Genomic DNA, 11,688 nt, shown 5'->3' with positions numbered 1-11,688 from the left:
CTGTGCAGGCCATGGGAGATGTTCAACTTCACTTTCATGTTCATCAAACCAATCTTTCACCAGTCTTGCTGTGTGTATTGGTGCATTGTCATCCTGATACACGGCACCGCCATTGGATGCACATGGTCCTCCAGAATGGTTCGGTAGTCCTTGGCAGTGACGCGCCCATCTAGCACAAGTATTGGGCCAAGGGAATGCCATGATATGGCAGCCCAAACCATCACTGATCCACCCCCATGCTTCACTCTGGGCATGCAACAGTCTGGGTGGTACGCTTCTTTGGGGCTTCTCCACACCGTAACTCTCCCGGATGTGGGGAAAACAGTAAAGGTGGACTCATCAGAGAACAATACATGTTTCACATTGTCCACAGCCCAAGATTTGCGCTCCTTGCACCATTGAAACCGACGTTTGGCATTGGCACGAGTGACCAAAGGTTTGGCTATAGCAGCCCGGCCGTGTATATTGACCCTGTGGAGCTCCCGACGGACAGTTCTGGTGGAAACAGGAGAGTTGAGGTGCACATTTAATTCTGCCGTGATTTGGGCAGCCGTGGTTTTATGTTTTTTGGATACAATCCGGGTTAGCACCCGAACATCCCTTTCAGACAGCTTCCTCTTGCGTCCACAGTTAATCCTGTTGGATGTGGTTTGTCCTTCTTGGTGGTATGCTGACATTACCCTGGATACCGTGGCTCTTGATACATCACAAAGACTTGCTGTCTTGGTCACAGATGCGCCAGCAAGACGTGCACCAACAATTTGTCCTCTTTTGAACTCTGGTATGTCACCCATAATGTTGTGTGAATTGCAATATTTTGAGCAAAACTGTGCTCTTACCCTGCTAATTGAACCTTCACACTCTGCTCTTACTGGTGCAATGTGCAATTAATGAAGATTGGCCACCAGACTGGTCCAATTTAGCCATGAAACCTCCCACACTAAAATGACAGGTGTTTCAGTTATTTTGTCCAACCCCTGTATATACGTATATAGTAGTTCTCCCTGTATAGGGTATTTGCATGAAATATTTATACATACAGTATATGTACACTTTCTAGTGTCCATCTGAGTATAATTAAAATATAAAATATATAATTATATTTTGAGTTACATGTTGAGGATTTAAATGTAACGTTCACTTGTTTAAATGTAAGTTCACTCTTTAATCTCTCTGATGTCTAAATGTGCATTATTATTATTGTTGTTGTTAATAGTTTCCTCCCACAGTCCAAAGACGTGCAAGTGAGATGCATTAGATATATGAAATTGTCCATGACTGTGTTTGACATTAAACTTGAACTGATGAATATTGTGTAACCAGTAACTACCTGTCCTGTCATGAATGTAAACAAAGTGTGTAAAACATGAATTAAAAATTCTAATAAATAAATAAATACATAGTAGTGGTAGTAGTTGTTTTTGTCACAGTAGGTCTTATGAACGCAGCAGTGCATGAGATTCTATCTCCCTGTATTGGGTATTTGCATGACATTATTTACTGTTTATGTACACTTTCTAGTGTCGTTCTAAGTATAGTTAAAATATATAATTATATTTCGAGTTACATAGATTTACATAGATGTCGAGGATTTTAAATCGTAACAAATTCACTGTTTAATCCCTGTGATGTCTAAATGAGCATTATTATTATTTGTATTATTATTAGGGCACCTGTAGCCTAGTGGTTAATATACTGGACTAGTAATCAGTTGCCACTGTTGGTTTCTTGAGCAAGGCCCTTAACCCTCAATTGCTTAGATTGTATACTGTCACAGTACTGTAAGTCGCTTTGGATAAAATCCGTCTGCTAAATGCCGAAAATGTAAATGTAGTGGTTTTTGTCACAATATGCCTTATTATAGCGGCAGTGCATGAGACTGTATCCCCCTGTATAGGATATTTGCAGGACATTATTTACTTTTTATGTACACTTTCTAGTGTCCCTTTTAAGTATAGTTAAAATATATAATTATATTTGAGTTACATACATGTCGAGGTTTTTAAATCGTAACGAGTTCACGCTTTAATCACTGGGATGTCTAAATGTGCATTATTATTATTATTATTATTATTATTATTAATATTATTATTAGTAGTAGTAGTAGTAGTAGTAGTAGTAGTAGGGCAGCTGTAGCCTGGTGGGTAATGTACTGGACTAGTAATCAGAAGGTTGCCAGTTAAAGCCTCACCACTGCCAGGTTGCCACTGTTGGGACCTTGAGCCAGGCCCTTAACTGTATACTGTCACAACTGTAAGTCGCTTTGGTAGTAGTAGTTTTTGTCACAGTAGGTCTTATGAAAGCAGCAGTGCATGATATTGTAACACCCTGTATTGGGTATTTGCATGACATTATTTACTGTTTATGTACACTTTCTAGTGTCCATCTGAGTATAATTAAAATATATAATTATTTTTCAGAGTTACATAGAGTTACATACATGTCGAGGATTTAAAATCGTAACAAGTTCACTCTTTAATCTCTCTGAATTGTTGTTGTTGGTAGTAGTGGTATTAGTAGTTTCTGTGTGGGTTTCCTCTGGGAGCTCCGGTTTCCTCCCACAGTCCAAAGACGTGCAAGTGAGATGAATTAGAGATATGAAATTGTCCATGACTGTGTTTGACATTAAAAGACTTGAACTACTTGTCTTGTCATGAATGTAACCAAAGTGTGTAAAACATGAATTAAAAATCCTAATAAATAAATAAATATATACATAGTAGTGGTAGTAGTAGTTTTTGTCACAGTAGGTCTTATGAAAGCAGCAGTGCATGAGATTGTATTTCCCTGTATAGGGTATTTGCATGACATTACTGTATTGTATTTACTTTTTTATGTGGGTCATTCTATAATTTGGGGTACATTTCACATCACCAAAAAAGTACAAAAACAATGTTCTCTCTCAATAGAACAATCAGTGGTTCAAGTTAATATATTCCTTTAGTGTAACATATCCACTAGTTGCAAAGCTTAAACATTAATTTTTTATTTTATTTTAAAGGGACAGTAGATGTAGACTACTAGGTAACTTAGTTGACAGGTAACATAGTTGACAATTTCCCTATTTTGACCCATAACTTCAGTGGAAGACCTTGCCTGGCTGACTACATGTCATTTCTTGAACAGAATAATGTCTAATTTGAACATACATTTGAATTAAAATTATAAATTTTTTTTACCATATTTTAAAAGTAACCATAACAATGTATGTAACATAGTTGACGGTCAGTTAATATACTCATTGACAATGTTCTATTATAAATAAAATATTTAAAAAAATAAGAGGACATTCACCACAGTTTGTTCAATATGCCCTCTACAGAGAAAAATGATATCATGTAATGCTGGTCACATAGTTTTAGGACAAACCATTTTTGAGTTGCTGAGTGGAGTTCTGTTAGTAACATAGTTGACAGAACTTTTGGGGACATTAATAAATAAAGATATTTACATTATTTAAAAGAGAAACTCAGTTTAAAAAATATTATTTTTCTTTAGTATTTAAACTTTTGAAATAAATAAAAAAATGGATGTTGTTGCCCTTAATAATTGTATTCATTATTTTGAAACCAAGGCACCCTCAACTTAAACAACGGACACAGCAAAAACTGTTCATTTAGGAAAATCATGACAAATTTCAAGCTAAATGAAGCATAGGATGCACATAATGTTATTGTGATATTACAACATGTTTTCCATTAATAGGTAAAATATGACATTTTTAAAGAAAATAGTTAGAATAAATATAATTATTATCATTGGACATGGAATGTACCCCAAATTATAGAATGACTCATGTACACTTTCTAGTGCCCTTCTAAGCACTCACCAGTTAGGACGCAGCCTGGTTCAGTGTTTGTTTACGCTTACGCAGGACCGACAGTGATTGAAGCGCTGAACTGTGTAACTACACGAGAGGTAAAACCCGGTTACTGGAAATCCAGGTATCTGATTGGAATCACTCATAATGTTATTAATCACACCAGGATGACGGAAGTTTGTGTGTTTGATTAATCCGCTGGTTAGTTTGCGCGTATCCGCACTGCGTAAATAAAGAGAAAGTGAAAGTTGTGCTTGGCTGAAGCAGGAAGGAGCGCACAAGCCTTCAGTAAAATGTTTGAGGGAATCAGTCGAGCGCATCTACCGCACTGGATATGCGCACGTTACTCTTAATCTTCATCACATTTCTTTATTCCCGCATCATCACCGGGACCGTGGGTGAGTATGTTCTCCTTACCTGTCCTCATTCTGTTCATATATTCACGGTTCCTTTTGAATTGTGACCTGAACTGAAACCACTGGTTGTTTGTTTTTGATGAATTGTAATTTGCATAGTTAAAGGGTGAAATTTTGTTGTTGTTAGATTTTAATAGGATGTTCATAATCATTATGGTCAGAATCGTGGCGTGTCCTGCACCACCCGACACCCTGGACCTGTTGTCAGTCCATCGCAGGGTTTAGGCGCTCAGCTGTTCACTTACTCACTGATCTTTAAACCATGTACAGTTGGCTTAAGCTTGGAGGTTTGATTCTGCCATTCTTCTTAAAAAAAAAAAGGCTTGTTTTCAGTACAATGGGATTGTAGAGTAAAGCCTGACTTATATGAAGTGCGATCTCACTCGAAAATGTAATATATGACATATATGCCCCTATATCAGTAATGGTTTTTTCACATATGTTACATGTAAGGTCAGTGGTGTATAAAGTACCTGAAGTCCATACTTGAGTAAAAGTACAAGTATCTTACCAGAAATTTACTTTGATAGAAGTAAAAGTCACCTTTTAAAATATTACTTGAGTAAAAGTCAAAAAGTATCTGATGTTTAATGTACTTAAGTATCAAAAGTATCTGATATTAAATGTACTTAAGTATTAAAAGTAAAAGTAAATGCTGTTAGTATAAACGGAAGCGGTCAGGATTTAGAAAAATATGAAGATTATTCTTTTAAGCCTGTAAGCACCTTAACAGTGGAGCCTACCTTACATCTACAGAAAATCCAGGTCTTCACAACATAAGAATTTATAGAATTAAATACATTTTATTCCTTTATCTGAACATGATTTGTGCCAAATCATGATTATAATCAGCTGTTGACGTCACCTGTTTGAAATCACATCATTATTATTATTTTTTTTACCTGATTACTAGCCCTAAATTGCCCTGTTCCAACTTTTTTGGAATGTGTTGTAGCTTAAAATGCATGTTTATGTATGTTAAGAGTTTAAATGAAGTTAACCAGACAAAACATGAAATATTTTGGGTTACGATGGAATAAGAGTCGATGTAAATGTAAGAAACACTGCATTCATTTCATTTGCATTTTCTATACTGTCCCAATTTTTTGATTTGAGTAGAACATTCAAGTCATAGATATATATCAGCTCAAGGGAATTTAACAAAACGTGTGGCATTTTTAACCCTTTAATGTTCTGCTCAACTATTAGTTTAAATTGAAATATTTGGGTAAAAATAAGCTGTATTTAAATAATCTTGTTTGGGTCGTATCTACTCCCTGACTGGAATGTTTAAACTAAAAAATATTGGTATTCTTATCTTAAGAAAACATTGTTTCTAACTATAAGCAGCAGCTGAAAAATCATCCATGAAAAGTTGAAAACGTTGAAAACTAGGAAAAGCAAAGAAATACTTTTTTTTTTTTTTACATAATTTTCTTGTTAAGACCATTAAAGGGTTAAAGACGTGCATTTTCCTCAACACCATGAATGTTTCCTCTGCCGGTGTAATACAGAAATTAGATGAAGAAATATTAGTCGGCAGGTAAGTTTTTATAAATCGACATTTCTTGAGTTTTGCACTGCATTAATTCCAAACAAATTTAGTGAAACGTTATATCTGTGGTTCGAATGTAATCAAAAATTTAAGCTGGATATCTGAACAATGTTAATGTTAATAATAAGAAATAAAAAAACAATGGTGCGGCGAATTTACTTTGTTAATCATGAACTTACATCACTTCACTTTGTTTGCACATGCGCATTAATGTGTGTAACCACCGATCTAACTTTCAAGCGCAGATTCGCCAAACCTGCTGCAGTCTGTCACACATCTCACATCATTTAGCTTATTTATTATTATTATTTTGTTGTAACGAGTAACGAATATGCATACGTCAAATGTAACGGAGTAAAAGTACACAATTTCTTTAGAAAATGTAGTGGAGTAAAAGCGAAAGTTGTCGAAAATGTTTATACTCCAGTAAAGTACAGATACTCCAAAAAACTACTTAAGTACTGTAACGAAGTATTATTACTTCGTTACTATACTCCACTGTGTAAGGTGATATACAGTGGTGCTTGAAAGTTTGTGAACCCATTAGAATTTTCTATATTTCTGCATAAATATGACCTAAAACATCATCAGATTTTCACACAAGTCCTAAAAGTAGATAAAGAGAACCCAGTTAAACAAATGAGACAAAAATATTATACTTGGTCATTTATTTATTGAGGAAAATGATCCAATATTACATATTTGTGAGTGGCAAAAGTATGTGAACCTCTAGGTTCCTTAATCCAATCGAAATGTTGTGGAAGGACCTGAAGTGAGCAGTTAATGTAAGGAAACCCACCAACATCCCAGAGTTGAAGCTGTTCTGTACGGAGGAATGGGCTAAAATTCCTCCAAGCCGGTGTGCAGGACTGATCAACAGTTACCGGAAACGTTCAGTTGCAGTTATTGCTGCAAAGGGGAGTCACACCAGATACTGAAAGCAAAGGTTCACATACTTTTGCCACTCACAAATATGTAACATTGGATCATTTTCCTCAATAAATAAATGACCAAGTACAACATTTTTGTCTCATTTGTTTAACTGGGTTCTCTTTATCTACTTTTAGGACTTGTGTGAAAATCTGATGATGTTTTAGATCATATTTATGCAGAAATATAGAAAATTCTAAAGTGTTCACAAACTTTTAAGCACCACTGTATTATTATAACATACGTGTATCCTCTGGATATATGTAGATGTAAGTTTATACCATATATGAAAGACCCATAATAAAAGTGTGTATGTACATGTACAAATTTTTTTTACATGGTATTATAGAAGATATACTTTATTTGTCATATGTACATATACAGGTGTACAGTACAATGAAATTCTATCTTTGCATATCCCAGCTTGTTTGGAAGCTGGGGTCAGAACGCAGGGTCAGCCATCGTACGGCGCCCCTGGAGCAGACAGGGTTAAGGGCCTTGCTCAAGGACCCAACAGTGGCTGCATAGCAGAGCCTGGATTTAAACCGCCAATCTTCCAGTTGATAGCCCAAAGCCCTACCCACTAGGATACCACTGTCCCTAAATATATGTTGTATCCATATACATGAGCATAAATATGAAATGTATATATGCGGTTTTATTAACATACATACCTACCTTTAAGCTCACTTTACACTGGTATATAACAAAGAGTGAAGTGTGTTGTCCTGAATCACCGAGGGTGTATTCCTGCCTTGTGCTAAGTGTGACATTGGACTCACTGCAGCCCTGGCCATAATAAAGTTTAAAAAAAAAGAATGAATAAATGTAACATAAATCTGTCAAGAAAACAATGAACTTGAACGAAATACTAAAATCAGTTGTTTAAATAATATTTCAATACAGATTAACCACTTTATCTTGGGCTGCGTCCGGAATCGCATACTTCCATACTCAATAGTACGCGAAATGAGTACGCGAGAGCGGTTAGTATGTCCGAATACATATTATACACAAAGAGGTACGCGAGAAGTACCCGGATGACCTACTTATTGGGCAGCCATGTTTGAGTATGCAAGCGATGCACACTTGCGGTCCGTTAATGTATCCCATAATGCAACTGGAGCTGCGTAGGCGTTCGAAGCGTAATAAGAAACAAGAAAGATAGCGGTCCTCTGTTTACAAGTGTAAGTAAGATAAATAAAATAAAACATTTTAAAGACGAATTAATAACAAAAACACGATAAATATCCAAAAGTTTGGCGAATGTGGTTTGTAATGAGTCTGTAACCATGGTGATATTACGTCTTCACGTCCCACGTCATCACTTGACGTTGGAAAGATGGCGGATGTAGTGCGTAGCAGTGTTGTGTGCATACTGCATACTTCTGTACTGGAAGTATGTACTTTTTTACCTGCAGAGTAGTGCATACTTCCTCCAATCTAGTACATACTCTCTAAGTATGCGATTCCGGACGCAGCCTTGGTCATGGTCACAGTGGGCACAAATCAGAAATACCCTGAACTGAATCAAATCTCACCCAGATCTCAGCAGTGGTGGTCTAGCATAATATACCTGGTGCGCCACCAGAGCTCCACAGGTTACAAAAAGTAATTATTTTATTTATTAGGATTTTTTAATGTCATGTTTTACACTTTGGTTACATTCATGACAGAAACGGTAGTTACAGGTTACACAGGATTCATCAGCTCTAGTTTAATATCAAACACAGTCATGTACAATTTTGTATCTCCAATTCACCTTACCTGCACATCTTTTGACCCATGCAGACACGGGGAGAACTGCAGCCCCTGTTACAGAAAGTAAAATGTATAAAACCTTTCTAAACTAATTTTATTTATTCCAAACCTAATTTTATAATTCATTTTTAATTAGATTAAATTGTGTTTTACTATGTCAGGCTTGCATGGAAGTTAGAAACACTTATTATTGCTACAGAGATTTGAGAGGACAAAGGGACAACAGTGACAGTTTGGTGATGCAAAGATTAGATGTTCTGATTATTATTATTATTAATATTATTATGTGGGTGCAGATTGCAGCATAACCAGAAAAGTAAAGTGACTTTAGAACCTAGAAACTCACCCATCATGTGTTTCCATTCAGATGTCAGTTTTGTTCCAGTGGGGAAATTTTATGTCATCCATCTGAAACTGATCTCATAAAAATAAACACTCACTCTACATAAACTACATAATCTTCCACAATGCATGTCGATTTTGTGACCCATGAGGTGATGGTGGTGATGGAAGTGATGGCGGTGTTTCCACATCAGCATTTAACTGAGGCAGGTTTCAAACAAGTGAAGTTGAGAAATTTCTACAAATTAATACCAAATTGTCCAAGATGAGACAAAGTGATGCAGAAGGAAGGTAATTTGTCGGTCGTGTCAGTGCTAAAGAAGTACAATTATAGATATACAATATAAATTTGGCATTTTGACACCAAACACAGAGCTAAGTATGGTAGATTTACAATGCTGACGTGGCCCTCGGTGAAAATGAGTTTGACACCCCTGCTATAGAGAGACAAACATTGTTTTCTGGAATCTTTGCTTTAGAAAATAAAACTTTCTGGCACCCTTATTTTAAATGTGGCGCAGCGGAAAACAAAAGCAGCCTTTTCTCTTAATTTGCCCCTTAAAAGTGTGTATACAGCCTACAACAGGCCTAACATCAATATTTATAACTCTACAAAGATTAAAGAAACAATGTAAAGATGATAGATAATATGATGCAGTTGGACAGTTAATTTCAGTTAATGTGACGTTGAGTGAACAGTGAGTAAAATAAAACAATTTTTTAAAGAAATAACAACTTGACATGTTACCAGTTTTGATAATAGCCATTACAAATGTCAGAGGTCTTCACTGTCTTCTGAGAGAAATTACCCCCTTTTTTCACCATTTTGTATATTGAATGAACCCTCCTGTTTGATCCTTTCATCTTGTATACTGTATTACCCCCACTCCCTGTATCCTACACACACCTAACCATGTCTTACCCTTTTGATCACACTTCCCATTTGTTCTACTCACACCGTTTGTTATCCCTTATCCTGACCACCTCCCTTGTACCATTATAAAACCAAAACCCTTTTGATCACACTTCTCCTTTGTTCTAGTACCTCTATTCCCATTTCATTTTCCCTTAATCTCCTCCCCTTTTTCTTAATACCTCTCCTCATGTCTTGTGTAGATAAAGTGTCCCCAAAATATGTCTAGTTAGATTCTGTTGGTCTTCCAAGCTGCGCCCATACATCTGTATGTGTTAATAAAGACTCTTTGGATGAAGACCCGGTCTTCTTCCATAAATAAATTCTTAAAAAATCCTACAATGTGACTTCCTGGATTTTTTTTTTCTCATTTTGTCTCTCATAGTTGAAGTGTACCTATGATGAAAATTACAGACCTCTCTCATCTTTCTAAGTAGGAGAACCTGCACAATCAGTGGCTGACTAAATACTTTTTGACCCCACTGTACTCTTAGCTGGAAATCAAAAGGAAGTGGTCCACCTACATGGCTCAAAAAATATCCGATTATTCATACATACCACAAAGACTATGTTGGTGGAAGTAAAAATACAACAAACGTGGGCACACCAGCACGCTGATATTTTAGACAATGATTGGCTGTGATAGTGTTCATCTGAACACAGGATGATGTTGGTTGGGGATTTTTGTTTGGTGGAACTTTTATTAGTGTCTGGCATGTTAAGACAGATGTTAACTTTTTTGTCTTTAAATAAACCAGGGGTGTTTTTGACAGTCGGGTTAAGAATGCTATATCTGTACTTGTATCTTATTCCAATGTAAAAAAAGTACAGTTATTTCACCATATCCGTAGCACTCTACTGACCACTGGTTGTTAAGTAGCTGCTCTCCCAGCAAATAGTTAAAAACGGCAGTTAAGAATTGGACTTTAACAGTATATAATTAGATTTACCAGTATCATTCATTTGACTCACAGGTTCCAGGACCAGAGCCCGAAAGAATAAATGACATTAGTTGCTAGACTTGTTACTGCCTTTAAGGCACCGTTATTGCAACCTGATGTGCACTGCTTGACTCCATCATAAAAAAAAGTCAAATTCAAGTCAAATTTATTTATATAGCGCTTTTTACAATTAACATTGTCTCAAAGCAACTTTACAGAATTCAGGACCAACAGACCAAAACCCCTATTGAGCAGGTCGAGGGCGACAGTGGCAAGGAAAGACTCCCTTAAAATTACAGGACGAAACCTTGAGAGGAACAAGACTCAGCAAAATTAAATTGAACTGAAAGATATAACTAGCAAAAAAAAAAAATAATAATAAAATAATAATAAAATAATAAAAGATGAATAAATAAAAAAGATGATAACACTGACACCAAGACTCACCAAACAGCATGGGCATGCTTTATTTTGTTTAACGAAAAAACAATGAATGCAAGTAAATTCAAGCATTATAATAGTAACATTAATTATTATTTTATTATTATTATTATTATTATTAATAACAACAATAATAATAATAATTTCATTAGTGGAGAGAGCAGTAATAATTAACAGAGGATTAGTGTTTCTATATCATAATTTTAATACACTAAAACATGACTTTCCGAGTCATGGACTCCTTAAGACATCTAAAGAAGCTCTGTGGTAACTGGTACCAGTATATACCATGTGCTCAGGCTAACTGGTGGCCAATTCTGCCCGGTGAAGGCCTGGCAACTAGTCCAAGGAGTTTCCTGTGTTTTGTCCAGTGAATCAGACCCTCCGTGACCCTAACCAGGATAAAGCAGTGATAAAACAGACATGAACGAATGAAGATGTTTTTCCAAAAAAGACCTGAAATGCTGATTCATGTGACCACAAGACACATTTCCATTGTGTGATGGTCCATCCTAGATGCCTCAGAGCCCATGTGGTTATATCAGCTATTGTGGTGGTGGTTCTTGATG

The 11,688-nt window shown here is 36.1% G+C and overlaps 1 protein-coding gene across 2 annotated transcripts in view; it reads left to right on the top strand.

Annotated features, from left to right (window-relative positions):
• Positions 1–3,910: 3,910 nt before the first annotated feature.
• Positions 3,911–11,688, top strand: part of il15ra (interleukin 15 receptor subunit alpha) — a 65,351-nt gene continuing 57,573 nt past the window's right edge. For both annotated transcript variants that reach the window (XM_062996631.1, XM_062996622.1), the window contains exon 1: positions 3,911–4,218. In XM_062996631.1, coding sequence (XP_062852701.1) covers positions 4,155–4,218 — 64 coding nt within the window. In that variant the 5' untranslated portion in view covers positions 3,911–4,154. The remainder of the gene's footprint in view (positions 4,219–11,688) is intronic.

Source organism: Trichomycterus rosablanca, chromosome 1 (assembly GCF_030014385.1).
Source record: "Trichomycterus rosablanca isolate fTriRos1 chromosome 1, fTriRos1.hap1, whole genome shotgun sequence".
Taxonomy (NCBI): domain Eukaryota; kingdom Metazoa; phylum Chordata; class Actinopteri; order Siluriformes; family Trichomycteridae; genus Trichomycterus; species Trichomycterus rosablanca.
The sequence above is the reverse complement of the archived record's forward strand: the minus strand, read 5'-3'. Positions and strand labels throughout refer to the sequence as shown.